Source organism: Vipera ursinii, assembly GCF_947247035.1.
Source record: "Vipera ursinii genome assembly, chromosome: Z".
Taxonomy (NCBI): Eukaryota; Metazoa; Chordata; class Lepidosauria; order Squamata; family Viperidae; genus Vipera; species Vipera ursinii.
The window spans coordinates 55,996,493-56,015,512 of NC_139517.1; the positions used below are offsets into that span (position 1 = coordinate 55,996,493).

The following is a 19,020-nucleotide window of genomic DNA, read 5'->3' on the forward strand; positions in this document are numbered from 1 at the left end:
TTATCCCAAATCAGCAAAGCTGAAATTGTATAATTTAAATTTTGAAAAGAAACTCCATTAAAAACAAAAGTGTTTGTATTTGCACTTGGTATCCTTGTAAAGGACTGCACCAAAATTATGGAGGAAGATCAGTAAGCACTCTTGTAATTGTGTACAAATTATTCCACAAGGTTTTACTCTTGAGTATAATTGCACTCCCCATATTTAGCTTTCAGCACAGGTTATCCACCAAAGCAGTATTTGCACTGTAGCCTGCACAAAACCCAATTAAAATAAGTCCAGATAATCAGCACCTGAAGTTACAAAGTCACTACATTCTTCTTCACCCAACTGAAGAGTAATTTAATATATCTTCAGAATCCAAGCAGAGTTTGCAGGATCCAATCTGAGTTAGTCACAGGGATGAGAGATTTAGTCTTCCAAGTTTTCAGACTCATGCTGGAGCCCATCTTCAGGAAACTTCTCTCTCTTTAGTTCCCTCAGATGGGCTTCAGCTTCGAATCTGAAAACTTGAAAGACTAAACTTCTAGTACCAACGGCCGACTCAGAGTGGATCCTGCAAATATATTGCCTTCATTCATGAAACTTCTGTAACTAAGTGGGAACACATTTCTTACTTAAAGGAGCATTAATCACTCTTAAATAACCATGCTGCCTATCACAACGGGTGATTTAATCAGCTTTGAAGACCAAGGATCAAGCAAACTAGTAATGGTCTTTATCATTCTGCCTACCTCCCTAGGAATGATTTTGAACACCGAGTCCTTAGTGAGGTAAATTTAATGATCTCATCTATAAATTGCAATGAAAATTATTCAACACAAACCTCTAACCATTAAGTTTCTTCTTTCCCAGTTTTCTGAGGGAGGACATGATGTACAGGTTAGAAAAATGTTGTCAGCATGAATGATATATTAAAACATCACTATGTTGGGATGGACACTGGGTGGATCTCTGTTAAATCAAGATATCTATCCCATTAAAGAAAGGCCTAACCCAAAGCTTTAATCTGAAAAGCAGGGGAAGGGGAACCATGTTATGTGATTTAGAAGGAGGAAATACAAGGTAATCCTCGAGTTACAAATGTAATGGAGCCTGCCCATTCCATTTGTAACTTGAGAATCCATGGGGTGAATCTCATACCTTGAATGAGATCACTCACTGCTCATTAACACACACAAAGCTTCTTAAGTGAACATGAGGTATTTCAGGGCGGGGAAGGCCAGGGGGGGAAGCCACAAGGCTTCCCCGACCCACTAAGATACCTGATACTTTCTCCTCTCTTCCTGAAGCACTGGACTCACTTACCTTGAAAAGATCCATCTTCTCTCTGCCGTGGTTTCTGCCTTTGAGGGAGAGTAGAGTAGATGGAAGCTCCTGGGTGCCCGTAATATCACACAAGTTCAGGCACCCATCCTCTTTTGCAGAGAATGGGAGCCTGAACTCTCGCGGTATTTGTGGTGCCTATCTCCTACTCCCTCCCCCAAATCCTTTCCATTATTGCCAGGACAGAGACTTTGAGGAGACTGGAAGCTCCATCTATATGCAAATGTGTACTTAGAAACAGAGCAAAATGCTCCATTTCTCAAGTGCCCCACTGGCAGCCACACGGAACTTTCAGACTCTGTCAGGTCTCTGTCCAGGTAAAAAGAGTTTGAGCACCTATGGGATATTTAGAAATGAAGCATTCGCTTCATTTTCAAATGGCTCATAGGCACTGAAACACTTTTTATCAGAACAGAGACCTAACAGATGACTGCAAGTTCTGTGTGGCTGCCAATGAACGCTTAGAAATGGAGCAGAAGACTCTGTTTCTCAAGCACCCCATTCCAGGCATATGGAGCTTGCAGTCTCTGTCAGGTCTCCATTCGGATAAAGTGTTTCAGCGCCTATGGGGTGCTTCAAAACCTAAACCACTGGCAACGGAAGCCACCTGATCCCCCCTCCTCAGCCAGCCACCGACCCCGCCCAACCTCATCCTTGCCTGACTGGCTGGCTGGCACAAATCCGGACCGCACTTCTCCTTGTTGATCTCCCCTACTCAAGCGGCGGCAATGGTTTGAGTTTCTCACTCTGAGTGGAAAAAAACGGAGGCGCAGAATTGCTCTCAGTAAGGCCAGCGCATACAAGCGAGCAGTGCACACAGATCATTTAGAGAGCAATCCTGCTGCTGCATCTCCACTTTTTTTGTTTTGGACTGAGCCGAGAAACTCAAGCCACTACCACTGCTTGAATGGGAAGGACAACAAGGAAAAGAGGGGTCGGGATTTGTGCGAGCCAGATGGTCAGGCAAGAAGTAGGTCGGGTGGCTGGCTGGCTGGCTGGGGAGGGGGATCATGGCTGCTTAGGTGGCTATTGCCGCTGAAGGCGGCTGCTTGGACACATGTGCAAGGGCCTGACTCTGCGATGCCTCCCTGCTCAGTTGAAGGCTTTGTTTGTGCTCTCAAACTAAGGCTGGTGCACGTGAGCGAGCAGCACACCTGGGCAATGAAAGGCCCATCCAACTCCAATTCCATGCTTTGCCCCACAGGCACGCAAATGAAGCAAACAATCCCCCCCTCCCGAGAATGGAAGCTTCTGGAGGCCATGGTGTCTTTTGCAGAGAATTTGTGTTTGAACTTGCACAATATTATGGTACACAGGAACTTCCACTGTTGGTGCAAAAAGCATTTCCAAGCTGATTCTCCTCTTCCTTAAAGGGAAAAAAAACCATGGCAGAGACAGATTTTGCCAGGTGAATGTATCTGGCACTGCAGAAAGAGAAGGGGAAGCAGTTGTGAGGAGTGGGGAGGATTAGGGCGAACGTTGCAGAGCTTCCGCAGTTGTTCGTAAGAGTGAACAACTGTCGTGGTGCTGTAATATTCATGATTTTCAGATTTGTTTGTAAACATTAGGAGGCGCTTGTCATGTAACTTTGAACGAGTGTTAAGTGAACGGTCGTAACTCGGGGATTGCCTGTAGTTTTAAGATGTTCATATGTGATATGAAGATTGGAAATTGCTTTTTTGAATATTCTTTTTCTCTTTACTTTCGCTTGTTTTTTAAAACATGTCTTTTTCTTAGTTTTTCAGTATTTTTTCATAATTATCTTTTAACTTGTAAAAACATCTTTAATAAAAAAAATTAAAAAGGAAAGTAGGAGGAGTAGAAAAGGAAAAAAATAACCTCTAAATCAATGAAGACTTCATCTAGCAGGCTTGAGCATCCTTCTTTTGCAATATCATCTAAAACAGCATCAATGCATGCATGACTGCTTATCAGCATCTCTTCTATCATAAGAGGCAAATATTTCTTCTTCAAACTGATGATTGACTCCCTTGGATAAGCAAAAAAAAACTTTCAGAATCTTGTTAAATATATATAAAAGTTAAATCAAAGTATTATGTGATATTGCCCAATATTAGCCTCATTAAAATATGAGTGTCATCCTCATGACAAAGCTTCAATATTAATAATATTTCTCAAGGATAAAGCTGATGTTACAAGATGTAAAACATGATTATTCAATTCAGAAGCATATGTGAGGATCTTGTGCTCTTCAAATTGTGTAACAATATATCATTATGCTTGAGGTTTTCAATAAGTCTTCAAGAAAATTAGTAATGATTTTATTGAAATAGAAAATGCAGAGCAAATCTGGTCACCATTCCTAGTGTAAAGGCATAGGACACCATTTCTTTTATTCTATGTTTGGTTGATTTTAATGTTTTTTAACTCTTAATGTTGAAAGTTTTAATGTTTTTAATATTCCTATTGTTTTATATTACATTTTATATTGTTGAAAGCAGCCCAGAGTCATTTCACAATGAGATGGGTAGCATATAAATGTAACGAATACATTTTAAAAACTAAAACAAAATCTAGGAGTTATTGTCACTCAAATATAGCAGGCAGCAGCATATCATGAACTTTGATTTCAAAAAGGTAAGATAGGTCAGACTTGGTTTATATTTGAAAAAAAGACCACTAAGAAATCATAGGACTATAGAAGATACAGGTAGTCCTTGACATACAATCACCATGATGGTTTAAACTCATGATGGCCTTTGGAAAAGTGATTTACAATCTGTCCTCATACTTACAACAGTCATACCACCCCCATGGTCACATGATTAGAATTTAGGTGTTGGCAATAGGCCCAATTTGTAACTGATTACAGTGACCTACAGCCATGTGATCACGATTGTGGCCTACCCAATTGGTTTCTAACAATAAATGTCAATTGGGGAAGCTGGAATCACTTGATCACATGTGATTCATTTAATGACCATGTGATTTGTTTAACCATAGTAAAAAGTCATAAAATTAGGCCCAGTCACATGATGACTTGTTTTACCACCGCACTAGTTTATGATGCAAATTCCGAATCCTGTGGTCATAAGTCAAGAACTATGTGGTTCATTGATTTTCTTCCAGAAGACAGTGGCAAACTATTTCCATATTGTTACCAAGAAAATAACATGAATGTTTACAGGAAATCATAAAAGCCAGACTTGATTCCAGGAAGAGTTTTCTTTACTCTTACCAGGCCTATATTGAAATTCAACAGGCCAGGCCAGTGTCTTAAAAAACCGGGTCTTCAACAGGATCTTATTAAGGAAGCCTTTGTGGATTTTTATTCTAAATTATATGCTAAGGAGAAGATTAATGAAACAGACATTGAGGTATATTTGAAGAACGCTAGCATCCCGGTTCTTACGCAAGAACAAAAGGAGGAGATTAATCAATTGATAACAGAAGAAGAAATTCTTACAGGAATTAAGGAACTGAAGGTGGATAAAGCGCCAGGCACGGATGGTCTGACTGCGGCTTATTACAAAAATCTACAATTGGAGCTGATAAAGCCGTTAAAGGAATTGTTTCAGACAATTCAGAGGGGGTGAAAGGTGCCTCCGTCTTGGAGAACTGCTTTTATTTCTTTGATTCTGAAGGAAGATCAAGATGCTACTCAAGTTAAAAACTATAGACCGATATCAATTTTAAATACAGACTACAAGATATTTGCCAAGGTGTTAGCTAATAGACTGATGAGGGTTCTGCAACAGGTGATTCATGGGGATCAAACCGGGTTTATTAGTGGTAGACAAATGAAAAATAATGTGAGGCATATAGTTGATGTGGTGGAGTTTTTGGAAAGGAACAACCAGATCCCTGCGGCGCTAATTTTTCTAGATGCTGAAAAAGCTTTTGATCAATTGAATTGGCAATTTTTGATGAAAGTTTTAGATAAAATGAATTTTGGGGATAAATTTTTGCAACCAATTAGGGCATTATATCAAAAACAAACTGCCCGAATAATAGTTAACAATAGTTTGACTGAAGTATGCAATATTGAGAAGGGCACAAGACAAGGGTGTCCGTTATCACCTTTATTATTTGTTTTAATATTGGAGATATTATTGGTAAAAATACAGAATTCGGAAAAAATTAAGGGTATTCAAATTAGAGATCAGGATTATAGGCTGAGGGCGTTTGCAGACGATCTGGTTGTTACGGTGACTCAGCCAGAAAACTCTGTTGTGGACCTGATGGAGATAATAACGCAATATGGGAAGGTTTCTGGATTTAAGGTTAATGCACAAAAAACTAAAATTTTGGCCAAAAATATGACAGTTTTGCAAAAGGCCCTTTTAGAAGGATTAACTGAATTTGAGATTGTTAAAAGGGTCAAATATTTGGGGGTGTATTTGTCACCCTCTAATACAAAGTTATATAAAAATAATTATGAAAAGTTATGGGGAAAAATTCAAAAAGAATTGGAGAGCTGGGGAAAACTGCAATTGTCTTTGCTGGGAAGAACTGCAGCAGTGAAAATGAATGTCCTGCCTAAATTTTTATTTTTATTTCAAATGATACCGGTCCTTAAAAAAGATTCTAATTTGGAAGAATGGCAACGGGGTATCAATAAATTTGTCTGGGCAGGGAAAAGGCCACGAGTTAAACTTAAGATTATCCAGGATACTCGTGAAAGAGGTGGTCTTAAAATGCCTAATTTTAAATTATATTATGAAGCTGCTGCGTTATCAGGAATAAGTGATTGGATTAATCTGACACAAGAGAGATTATTAAATCTTGAGGGCCATGACTTGTTATTTGGCTGGCATGCATATTTGTTGTATGATAAGAAGGTAGATAATGTGTTTAAAGTGCATATTTTAAGACAGGCATTGTTGAGAGTTTGGAAGAAGTACAGACATAAGCTAAATTACAAGATGCCGTTGTGGGCAATCCCAAAACACGCAATAGAAAACATAAATGTTGGCTTCAAACATGATGTGACTACGTATAAGGAGATTTTAAGCTTGGAAAGAAATGTCTGGTGTTTGAAGCCGTACAATCTCTTGCGAGATGAGAAGATCGTTCAAACTTGGTTTCAATATATTCAGTTACGGGCCAGGTGAAAAGAAGATCAGAAAATTGATTTTGCAATGACTGATGAAAATTTGATAAAGCAAATTAGAAACCAGGGTCCAGCACATATCAAACGGATATATCTTGCATTGATAGAAATTGATTCAGAAACAGAACTTGTTAAAGATTGTATGATAAAATGGGCTCAGAATATTCAAGAAGTTATTACAATGGACACGTGGGAAAAGATCTGGGTGAGGAACGTAAAATTCACGCAAGCCCAAAACCTAAGAGAGAACTTTTATAAAATGTTTTATAGATGGCATCTAGACCCCAAAAAGCTTGCAAGTATGTATCCGAACTACCAGCCTAAATGTTGGAGGTGTGGATGCGAAGACGCAACGTATTTTCATATATGGTGGACCTGCAAAAAGGTTAAGGCTTTTTGGATAAAAATTTGGTGGAATATGCAGAAGATCTTTAAGAAAAGGATAAAGTTTTGTCCGCAACTGTTTTTGTTGGGCATAATTACAGATGCTACTGTTGTGGACACTAAGCTGATGTTGAACTTAACTACAGCAGCAAGACTCTTAATAGGTCAATATTGGAAAAAGGAGGAATTGCCGACTATAGAAGAATGGACTCTAAAAGTTTCTGACCTGGCGGAAATGGCAAAGATTTCGGCTTACCTGAAAGATCATTCGCAAGAACGTTATATTATGGAGTGGAAAAAGTGGATTGATTATATCCAGAACAAATATGGGACTAAGAAATTTCATTTAGCATTTGAGTAAGTTTTCTTTTTTGTTATCTTTTCTTTTTATATGTAATGTTAATATTGCTTGTAATTATTTTATATGAGCTAGAGGGTGATAGAATTAATAGTTTATTGTTGTTAGCATATGGATGCTTATGATTGTTCTTTGTTCTTATACCCTGTATTTAGCTCTGGGAAGTCGGGGGGGAGGGGGGAATGGGGGGGAGGGATAGGGAGGGTTAGGTAGGGGTGGGGGGAGGGGGAGATGGTTAAAGTTAAAATGTACTGTAAAACTTTTCAATAAAAAAATGGGTCTTTCTATGGGCATGGAATTTCTTATTCTTTTTGGGTTCTGCCATTCTCGTGGGGAGGGGAGGGGGGTGCTTTGTGTGTTTGATGTGTATTTCCTTTGCTTAGTTCCTTGCTCTATCCTCTTTGATCTGCCTTATCTCCGACCTCAGAAGAAACGGCGGAGAGACCTAACAGCCTAGGAAGCAGCGCTTTATCAGTCCATTCCCACTGTGATTTCACACCTGCGGATTGGCCTGTTTGAACCATCCGGATGGACAGTTGGGGTGAGGTTATTTTGGACTCTTTTGACTATTTGATTCATGCAGGAAACCCTCAGATCCTGCCTTCTATTCCTGTTGTCAACATCTCCTAATAAAAGTTCCTTTTGAAATGATGCTGTTTCAAGAGTTCTGCTTCTTTGAGAGGACTGATTGCGGTAGGTCCTTACACTAGGCAGGATCTACAAAATGCTCAACCTGGATGGAGAACCCCTACCACAGGGACTGTGCAAAAGATGTCGAACCATGGCAGTGAGAGAAGAGAAGGCAACCTTGGCAGGGAAGCTCCCCCCAAAGATGGCCTGAGTGAGAGCAGCTCAGATTCCTCTAGCTTGTCCAACAAGGTTGTGACCAGAAAAAGTTGGGAGAAATCGAGATGTTCAATTGGCATTGGGAAAAGGGAAGAGGTGAAAGCCAGGAAGGTGACCCTTAAGTGTGGCAGCAACCAGCCGTGGTGGAGCGAGAGTGAGGAGGATGACGAGAGACCGGCCCAATCTGACCGCTTCCTCAAAAAAGCCATCAACCTGATGTTGGGAGCTTTCAAGTCCCTAAAAGAGGAAGAAGACCTCGATGGTAGCAGGGATGGTGGAAGAGGAATGCTGGGAGGACTAGTTGGCAAACCTGAGTCCCCTACCAGTGCATCAGAGGCTATGGAGGCCATGGCAGTGGCCGCCACCCCAGCATAGGTCAACCCAGCTGGGGGAGACGGGCACCAAGCTAGGCAGAGAACCCACAGACCCAGCCGAAAAGTCCCGCTCTTGAGAGTGAAATCTGGTAGGATACCTCAGCAGCTATTTCCTAGCTACATGGAGGAATACGGCTAAGACATCCCCAGTGACAACGGACAGGTGAGAGTGATGACCATGGCCCTGGAGGGAGTGGCAGCTCGTTGGATGGTGACCTTGCATAATGCCGACGCTCCCGAACTTCGAAACTTCAACCAATTCATGGCTGCCCTAAGGAGGAGGTTTGAGGACCCCTTGGCTGATCGGAAAGCTAGAAAATGCATAAAAACAGTGAGGCAAGATTGTCACCAGATGGCTGAGTATATGGAGGAGTTTAGAGACCTGGCATGCCAACTTAACTGGCCAGAGGATGTTCTAGTGGGCCATTTCAAAGACAGGCTGAACGATGACCTGTACCACGCATGTATCTTTAGGGGAGTTCCGGACTGCCTCCACGATTGGTGTATTGTAGTCGAGGAAGCCAAGATTGACCAAGCTCAAAGGCAGCGGCTCCTGGGGCGACCTGGAGATGCTCTCCCTTGGGGGGAAAATGGGAGAAGACAAAACCCCCTCCACAGCACCATGCTCAATGGCTTGCTTTGAGTGCAGTAAGGAGGGACACCGGGCTGCAGAATGCCATTCTAAGACTTCCTTGCAAAAACCCAACCGAGCCAATAGAGGGAAGCCTGGAAAGACCTTGCAATGACCCAGGAAGACCGCCATGAAGAGCGCTGTCGTCGAGGTCCATTCTCCCGAAACCCTGGGGGAAGGAACTCCAGCTGGAAAACCGCCCGACTCTCCCGACAGCGACTCTGAAGATGAACACCTGGTAAGTTGACCAGAACCACAGAACTGTTTAGTCCAGGGATGCTGAGAAAGGTAACACAGAAGTGGACTCAGGTTGCATCCGTTGCCTCATAAGCCCAACCTTGGTGGGGAAACTAGGAATCCCGGTGAGGAGGTTGAAGAAGGCAATTTCATTTGGCCAATTAGATGGATCCATCACAGGGGAGATCCCAGCTACTCTTGCCACCCAACCAATCCAGCTCACAATGGGGGATCACACAGAGATGTTGACTTTTATAGTAACCCCTGACATGGAGTGGCCCCTAATATTGGAAATGATGTGGTTGACCACAAGACCAAGAGAAGGGGAACCCCAGAGGTGGTAGCAGCAGCAAAAGATTGGGGGTTGGAAACTGCCCAAGGAATAGTTGGATTTAGCTGAGGCGTTCAGCAAAGGCAGTCCAACAAGCTATCCCCTCATTGGCTCACTGACTGCACCATTGAAATTCTATGGGATCCAAGTCCAAAATATACTCGATGACCCCCTGGGAACTAGAAAAATTGCAGAAATTCATAGAGAAAAATTTGGCACGAGGTTTCATACAGTCGGCGAGATCAAAAACAGCGGCTCCGGTTTTGTTCCGAGAAAAAAAAGATGGATCTCTTTGGCTCTGCATAGACTAAAGGTCTTTAAATGCAGTGAGTGAAAACAATATCTATCCCCTGCCACTGATGAAGAATATGTTGCCCCACCTAGCAAAGGGGAAAATATTCTTGAAATTGAACCTACAGGAGGCATATTACCAGGTTAGGATTAAGGAAGGGGACGAATGGAAGATGGCGTTTAACTGCCCCATGGCTTGCTTCCAATTTAGGGTGCTCCCATTACGACTGCAAGGAGCGCCAGCAGTGTTCATGCAACTGATCAATGAGGTCCTCCAGGAGCACCTCTACAAGGGGGTTCTCATATATTTGGATGACATCTTAATTTTTACTGAAACAAGGGAGGAACAAGTAAATTGGTCAGGGAGGTACTAAATAAATTACAGGTCGCCCAACTCTATGCCAAACTGTCAAACTGTGAGTTCCATAAGGAAGGGATTGAGTATTTGGGATATTGCATATCTCAAAATGAGATAGAGATGGACCCAGAAAAAGTCAGGGTAGTGCTGGAATGGGCACTGCCATGCATGAGGAGGCAATTGCAAAGTTTCCTGGGGTTTGCTAATTTCTACCGTCAGTTCATTCCTTCTTTTGCTCAAATCATGCTCCCAATTACCAATATGCTACAAACAAAAGGGGAGGGTAAACCAAGACCTAGCCAATCATTGAAATGGACTATGGAAGCCACGTTTGAGAAATTAAAAAGACTTTTCTCAGCTGAGCCGGTCCTGAAGCACCCAGAAACAGAGAAACCCTTTTTCATACAGGCAGATGCCAGTGATGTAGCAGTAGACGCAGTATTACTCCAAGAAAACCAAGAGGGCCAGCTGCAACCCTGTGCTTACACGTCCAGGAGGCCAGCGACACCGCCAAACAACTGAGGAATTCCCCGGCTCAGCGCCAGACAGCTGTTTGGTGCAGGAAACCCCGGCGGAGGTAGGTGGTAGGGACGATGCCCCGGGAGACGCTGGAGACAATCCTACCTGCTTCATGAAGCCACCAAACAGCTGAGCAGCTGTGCCTCTGACAAACAGCTGATTGGCGCAGAAATGGCACTCGGCAGCAAGAATTGGGAGGAGAGGGGAGTTGGGGGCCTGCTTTGCTGCTTTTCAAGCTGAACACCAGATGGTTGGGGGGGGTGGAGCTGAGGGGAAGGATTGTATGTAAGGCACTGGGAGATGATCACTCCCAGCGCTAACTTTGTTTGCCGTGAATAAATGCTGGTCAGACCGTTCCAATTTTGCCAGCCACCTTGTCTACCACTTGCTTTTTGTGGGAACCAGGGGTTGGTAAGGACGCTGACAGAGGCAGGAGTGGAATTCAGGCAAACTTTGGAAATTGATGAGTGGTTCCTGAACATTTTGAGTTCATAAAAACGCTCCATTTAGTAAAGAGATAGTTTTGGTGGCCATCCTTAAAGAAGGACATTGAAAGCTATTAGCTAGCTGCCCCATTTGTGCAGCGGCAAAGTGAAGACAGGGTAGAACACCGGGGCTATTGCAGGTGGTAGCAAGCCCATCAGCATCTTGGTGAGAAATTTCCATGGATTTTATCGTAGAGTTACCAGAGACGGTAGGGAACACGGTCATTTGGGTGGTGACAGACTTATTCTCCAAACAGGTGCACTTCATTCCATGCACCAAGATTCCCACAGCCAAGGCTTTAGCAAAGATGTTTGTACAACATATCTACCAACTGCATGGGGCTCCATAACACGTAAATGCACATGGGGTACAATTCACTTCAGAGTTCTGGAAAGTCTTTTTGGATCTCCTTGGGACTGCCCAGGGCTTGTCATCTAGTCATCATCCACAAACGAATGGTGGGACAGAATGTTCAAACTCAGTATTGGAACAATACTTAAGATGCTTTATTAATTATTAACAATATAATTGGACTGACCTACTTCCTTCTGCGGAAGTGGTTTACAACAACACTGTTCACTCCAGCACAGGTTACACCCCATTCCATGTTGCAATGGGACAACGCTTCAACCCAATGCCCGGATTGTCAGTAAAAGAACCCACCATCCCCTCCCTGAAAGAGTGGATCACACAACTTCAAAATACATGGCTGATAGTGAGAAAAGCATTAGACAAGACTAGGGAAGCATATAAAGCACAGGCAGATGAGAAGCAGGTAGAACCTAAGCTGTTCAAAGTGGGGAAGAAAGTATACTTTTCCACAAAGTATTTAAAATCTCTGCGGCCATCAAAGAAATTAGGGTCAAAATTTGTGGGACCTGTCACTGCGTGTTTTTTTAGTTTTGCCAGCTTCGCTCATTCCTAAGTGTACATCTCTTTCTGCTCTGCAACTGTGTATTATCTTATCTTGTAACCATAGTGACTCCAGCTATGTCCAGCCAATGTTTTGGTTTTAAACTGTTTTGTGCGCAGGCCTAAAAAAGTTCAGTTTCAGTTTTTCTTTCTTCCTTCTGCCTAACGAGAGAATGCAGTCAGTCTAGGTTTTTGTTTTCTCATTAAAAGTTTTACTATAGAATATGCCTTGGATTTCTTTTCTTTGATATTGACCATGCAAATGAACCACGGTCCATCCACCTCTGGTCGGACTGTTACTTGTTCCGCGACATTTGGTCCCAGAGGATGGTTTATTTTTATTTTCAAGATTTATTGATAGGCAATTAGCCAGGCAGTTAGTCCGGCACTGAGGAGGCTGTGATTCATTGCTGACAATATGCCCAGGAAAAGCAGAAAGAAGAAGGCCGGTTATCCCTCTGCTAAGGAGGAGGCAGCCGTTCCACAGAGAGACCTTCCTTCACGTTTACAGACTCCGTTGGCATCGGCTACACGTCTTGGAGAAGCAGCCTCTGAGCCAAGGTCAGTTTCACCATTTTCTGTTTTTACAGACTCTCAAGCTGATCCCCCAGTTGTAACCTCTGCTCATGGGGATCAGGCTGATTATGAGAGGTTTGGTGCTAGACCTAGGGCTTCACTAGGGAAGGAGGCCATTATCCTCCAAGCCCTGGGCAAACTGTGCATGAGAAGACTTTGCAAAGTTATTATGAACAAATTGAAATTTTAGAGAAGGATCTGCTAAATGCAAAGTTGTGTGCAGCATGGTATGAAAAGCATGGGAGAGCCTCTGCTGGCATTCAGTTTTCAGAATCGGTCATTTTGCCTCCCTCTTCACAAGCAAAGCCACACCCACAAGGGATCGCCATTTTGCCTTCTTCCTCAAAGACAGAGGCACGCCCACAGTGGAATCTTGTGTCAGACGAATGGGAGCCTGACTGTCTTCTGTTTCAAAGAATGCAGAATGCAGTTTCACAGATGTCCCTTCAGCAGGCATCGCTCCAAGCTGCCACACCTCCTCATTCATTGAGAGCTTCAGCTGGAATGTCTATTAATACTGCTACTATTAAAGTTCCTGTCTCAGATGGAGCACAGCAGCCTTCACCCCAAGTGCAGCCTGCACTGGTTCCTCAAATACAAAGGCCAGTACTGACTGCAGGCCAACTTAATGTAGCAGCTCAAGCGCCAGCACCTTCTGCTGGCCAGGGTGGCATTGCAGCTCAAATACACACACCCCCAGCATCAGTACCTGTAGCAGTTTCAGTGCAACTGCCGCAGGCCCTGGCACAGGAACCACTGGTGCCCCCTGCAGGCCAAGTCCCAATTGCACAACCTGCACAGCCAGTACCCCAATTGCATGTTCCTCAACAGGCACCCTCTATTGTACCACTGGCTGGTGATTCAAAACTGAAGCGGTCAGGACAGAATTACAGGGCATGGGTCAGTGAAGTTGGACTTCTGCTTCGTAGAGAAGGTACCCATGTGATGGTGTTTAATCCTCCTGCCCAGCCATGGCCTCCTGACTTATGGGACCTGAATACAAGAGCATGCACAACGTTATTGATGTCCATGGACACTGAATTGCAGCTCACTTTTTCACAAGATGCAACTGCCCAACAAATTTGGGCTCAATTAGAGGCATGTTACCGGCCTACGTCCATTGAGTCTACATGTTTACTTTTGTCTGAGTTCCATGGTTCTAGATTAAAACCTGGTGAGCATATTGGAGAACACTTAACTAAAATGAAAGGAATAAGAAAAGAACTGGGTGAAAAAGGCTATCCTATTGACTTTCAAATGATCAGCATTATCATTACCTCTTTGAATTATGAATGGAAAGATGCTATTTCTAAGATTAATCAAGTGCCTATTGCTCAACGCACAGTGGATCATGTATGCAGAATTTTAACCGAAGAAGAGGCACTTATGCAAGCCGCGCCACATTTAAGGGAACCACCTGCATCGAAAGCTTCAGCGAGGCGTTCCTTCTGTGGAAGGGCCTACGTTCCAAGGATGCCAAGATGCTACATCTGCAATCGTGTGGGACATGCCACCCGGGATTGTCCCCAACGGTTTCTAGCGCCCACCATGTACCAGCCCAGAGGAACAGATTCCAGAGGAGGCAGAGGTAGAGGCGGACGACAAGGTCGTGGTCGTGGTCTCAGGCGTGATCCTCAAGCTCCACTTGCCACATTGGTTGTAACCAACGATCCACAGCCTCAACCAGAGTATGACAGACACCTACTTTGGACTTTGGACAGTGGAGCAGCATTACATGTTACCTACAGAAAAGAGTTTTACACAGAGATGCACGAGCCTGAACCTGAACTTCGTGAACTGTACTCTTTTTCAAATCATCCTGTTCAGGTCATGGGAAAAGGAACTGTCTATATTGAAGAGCTCGGTGCATTCATTCCCAATGTTTACTACGTTCCGTCTGCCAGTAGTAATTTGCTTAGTCAGAGTCACTTGTCTAGGGTGTCAAAATTCCAGGTACACCATCTCGGAAAAGCAAGTTATGTAGTTAAAGATGGAGATATTGTTGCTGAAACCATGTTGATTGGTGGTGTTTATTACTTAACACCAAAGTCTAAGCCGCAAGAGCAGGCAAGTATACAAGCTCCAAAAAGGGAGAGCACAGGCCCAGTGAGAGATGTCCCAGAGAGAGATCCTGTTGCTACTTCAAAGGCTCCTAAAGCTAATAAAAGGACAAATAAGACACAGGTTGCTCATAGCAAGCCTGAGGTTCCTAATAAAAATGCTAATGTTGAGAATTCACTAACAGTAAACCTTTGCATTCCAGGTGTATCCATAAGTGGCATAGAAGATTGGGTCATGTCAGTTTCCATGTTCTGAAGAAGATGCCAGAGTTCGCAAGAGGTTTGGATCTAAAGGGGTATAAGGTGTTTTTGGACTGTGCTGTCTGCAAGAAAGCCAAATCTAAAGCAGCAGCAATTCCAAAACGTGCTACACGCCTGTCAACACGCATTTTTGATTTGGTACACACTGACATAGTGGGTCCTTTTGCACCAACAATTGGTGGTAAAAGATATTTCTTGACAATTGTTGATAATTATTCTAGATATGGATATGTATTTTCTATGAGAGAAAAATCTGAGACCTTTCAGATCTTTAAAGACTTTGCCAATCTTGTCTATACCCAATTCGAAGTCAGCATCGCCAGAATTCAGAGTGATCGTGGTACTGAATTCATGTCTCAGCGTTTCCAGGACTGGATGCATAAGAGTGGGATACTACACCAGACCTCAGCTCCTTACACTCCAGCTCAGAATGAAGTGGCAGAACGCAGAAATGGAGTTCTGCAAACCATGATGCATTGCCTTCTTGAAGATGCTAACCTCAGTCTTCCATACTGGGGTGAAGCTATCAAATATGCTAACCATATCATCAACCGCACTTGGAGTTGTGTGATAAATCAGACCCCTTATTTCATGTTATATGGACACAAGCCTGACCTCTCACGTCTCCATATTTTTGGTTCCTATGCTATGGTCAATATTCCTTTAGTCCAAAGAAAGAAAGGGGGTCCTGCAGCAAAAAGGATGAGATTTATGGGCATTGATAATAATTTAAAATGGAGCAAATACATTGATTCTCATCATGTAATAGTGATTTCACAATCTGCTGTTTTTGAGGAAGATGCTGACTGGTCCAGGATTCATTCTAACGATCCTGGAGTTTATTTTCCTAGAGATGATGCTGCTGATGCCACGCAGCCTGATGGTCAAGATGCACAGGCGAATGTTCCTTCCACGAGTTCTTCTCAACCCACTGTTCCGTCTCCGCAAGCCGCCAATGCTGCTGGCGACGATGTTGAGGACGAGGACGAAACGGAAGAAGAATGGACGGTTGTTCCGAGACGTTCCAAGAGGACCACAAAGGGAATTCCTCCAAAGCGATATTCGTGGCAAGTAACAAAAGCACCGTTACCTTTGATTTGTAATGTTACACTTCCTCCTGAGACGTTCACACAAATCAAACATCTTCCTGAATCAGAGCAAGATAAATGGTTTGAGGCAATGCAGGCTGAAATGGACAGTCTAAAGAAACTTCAGGAGTTTACGCCTGCAAGCCCTCCAGCAAACAAGAAAGTTATTGGCACTCGTTGGGTCTACAGAATTAAAAAGAAGCCAAATGGTGAGTCGTTGTACAAGGCCAGACTTGTAGCCCAGGGTTTCGCTCAACGTTATCCTGAGGACTATACAAATACCTATTCACCCACAGTGCGGACGGAGAGTGTGAAAATCGCCTTAGCCACTGCAACTATCCTTGGCTTCCCTTGAGGACCACCCGGAGGCTCCAACTGGTACAGAATGCAGCCGCGAGAGTTGTGTTGGGAGTCTCCTGATACTCCCGTGTTACACCTCTGCTCCGTGAGCTGCATTGGTTGCCAGTTGTCTTCCGAGTGAGATTTAAGGTGCTAGTAATGGTGTTTAAAGCCCTACATGGCAGGGGTCCGGAGTACCTTAGGGAACACCTGCTGCCGGCGTCTACTTCCCTCCGCCCTGTGCGGTCCCACAGAGAGGGCCTCCTCAGGGTGCCACCGGTCAGAGAATGTCGGCTGGTGGCCCCCAGGGGGAGATCCTTCTCTGTGGGCGCCCCGGAGCTATGGAACCAGTTACCGGTTGAGCTCCGGACGGCGCCCGATCTGCGCTCCTTTCGCCGCGATCTGAAAACATACTTGTTCGAGCAAGCCGGCCTGGCCTGAGGGGGGATTGGTGGGGTTTTTTACTATTTTTATTGGGGTTTTTTTACCATGTATCAACTGTATTTTTAATCGGGCATGTATTTAATTATCTTTTAGTTTTTGTAAATTTCTGTGTTTTATTCTTGCCCTGTACACCGCCCTGAGTCCTTCGGGAGAAGGGCGGTATAGAAATATTAATAAATTAATTAATTAAATTAAGTTTTCGTTTGATGTTGAAACAGCTTATCTACACGCTGATCTTGATGAAGAAATTTATGTCAAAGGTCCTCCAGGTTTCCGACAGCAAGAAGGGGATACTTGGTTTCTGCACAAAAGTCTTTATGGTCTGAAACAGTCTGGTTTAATGTGGTACTTAAGTCTTTCTGACAAACTAAATTCAATGGGCTTTATTAAGTCCGAAACAGATGAATGCGTGTTTACAAAAAGATCTGATAATAGGTATGAGATAATTATTGTTTATATTGATGATATTGTTTATATTGGTCCAAATAAGCAGATGAGTGAATGTTTTGCTAAAACTTTACAACAGTTTTTCACATTGAGGTCTTTAGGACATATTAACACTTATTTAGGTGTTCAAGTTACCAAAACTCAGAAGGGGTTCAGTCTTACACAGGAAGATAAGATTGAACAACTATTGCATCATTGCAACATGAAGGATGCTAAACCTGTGAGTATACCCATGCAAACTGACTTTCACAACTTGACACATGAATCGAGTCCTGAGTTCGAGGATCAAACACTTTATCGCTCAGTCATTGGGTCGCTGCTATATATTAGTAGTTGGACTAGACCTGACATTGCACTTAGTGTTAATCTCCTATCACGACATGTAGGAAAGGCAAAACAGTTTCATTGGACATGTGTTAAGAAATTATTGAGATATCTAAAACACACCAAAGACATGAAGTTATTGTTAGAATCCACACATACTGACTATGCAGAGTTATGTTGTTATGCAGATTCAGATTGGGCAAGTGATAAGAAATCACGTAAAAGCACTTCAGGTTATATGATGTTTTTGAATGGATGTCCTGTTTACTGGCATGTGCGTAAACAGAATTTTGTTTCTTGTTCTTCTACAGAAGCTGAGTATGCTTGTGTTTCAGATGCATGTAATTCTCTAACGTGGTTTAATGCCTTAGTCACAGATATCTGGACACCTCCGATTCAATCAATCACTGTGATGGAGGACAATGAATCTGTGGTTTATATATCTGAGAATCGCTTTACAGGTTCCAGGTCTAGACACATTGACATCCGTTACCAAAATATAAGACAAGCAGTTAAACAAGGTTTTGTCAAATTGCAGTATGTGCCTACACATGACCAAATTGCTGATATGCTGAATAAACCACTTCCTACAGCCCAACACGAGTACCTGCACAAGAAGATGTGCTTTATCTGATTTTCTGCTTCACTGACAAAAGAAGGGGATGTCACTGTGTGTTTTTTTAGTTTTGCCAGCTTCGCTCATTCCTAAGTGTACATCTCTTTCTGCTCTGCAACTGTGTATTATCTTATCTTGTAACCATAGTGACTCCAGCTATGTCCAGCCAATGTTTTGGTTTTAAACTGTTTTGTGCGCAGGCCTAAAAAAGTTCAGTTTCAGTTTTTCTTTCTTCCTTCTGCCTAACGAGAGAATGCAGTCAGTCTAGGTTTTTGTTTTCTCATTAAAAGTTTTACTATAGAATATGCCTTGGATTTCTTTTCTTTGATATTGACCATGCAAATGAACCACGGTCCATCCACCTCTGGTTGGACTGTTACTTGTTCCGCGACAGGACCATTCCCCATAAAAAGAGTCATCAACCCAGTAACTGTAGAATTAGGCCTCCCTAAAACATTAAGACAAGTTCACCCGGTATTTCACTGCAGCCTATTAAAACGTGAACTGAGCTCACCTCTAAGGCCAGCTGCAGTTCCTCCTCCTCCACCTATTATGGTGGAAGGAGAACACCATTTTGAAATCAAGGAGATCCTAGATTCCAGGAAATACCATGGGTCAACACAATACCTAATACCTTGGAAGGATCTTCCCTCTTCTTAGAACGAGTGGGTTCATAAACGACATATCAGGGTTCCTAGGTTCTTAAAAAAGTTTCACTCCCAGGATCCTGATAAACCT

The 19,020-nt window shown here is 43.0% G+C and overlaps 1 protein-coding gene across 4 annotated transcripts in view; it reads right to left on the reverse strand.

The window, feature by feature from the left end:
* EXOC3 (exocyst complex component 3) overlaps nt 1–19,020 on the reverse strand; it is a 101,711-nt gene that overhangs the window by 19,098 nt on the left and 63,593 nt on the right. For all 4 annotated transcript variants that reach the window (XM_083377084.1, XM_083377085.1, XM_083377087.1 and 1 more), the window contains exon 9: nt 3,166–3,316. In XM_083377084.1, coding sequence (XP_083233210.1) covers nt 3,166–3,316 — 151 coding nt within the window. The remainder of the gene's footprint in view (nt 1–3,165; nt 3,317–19,020) is intronic.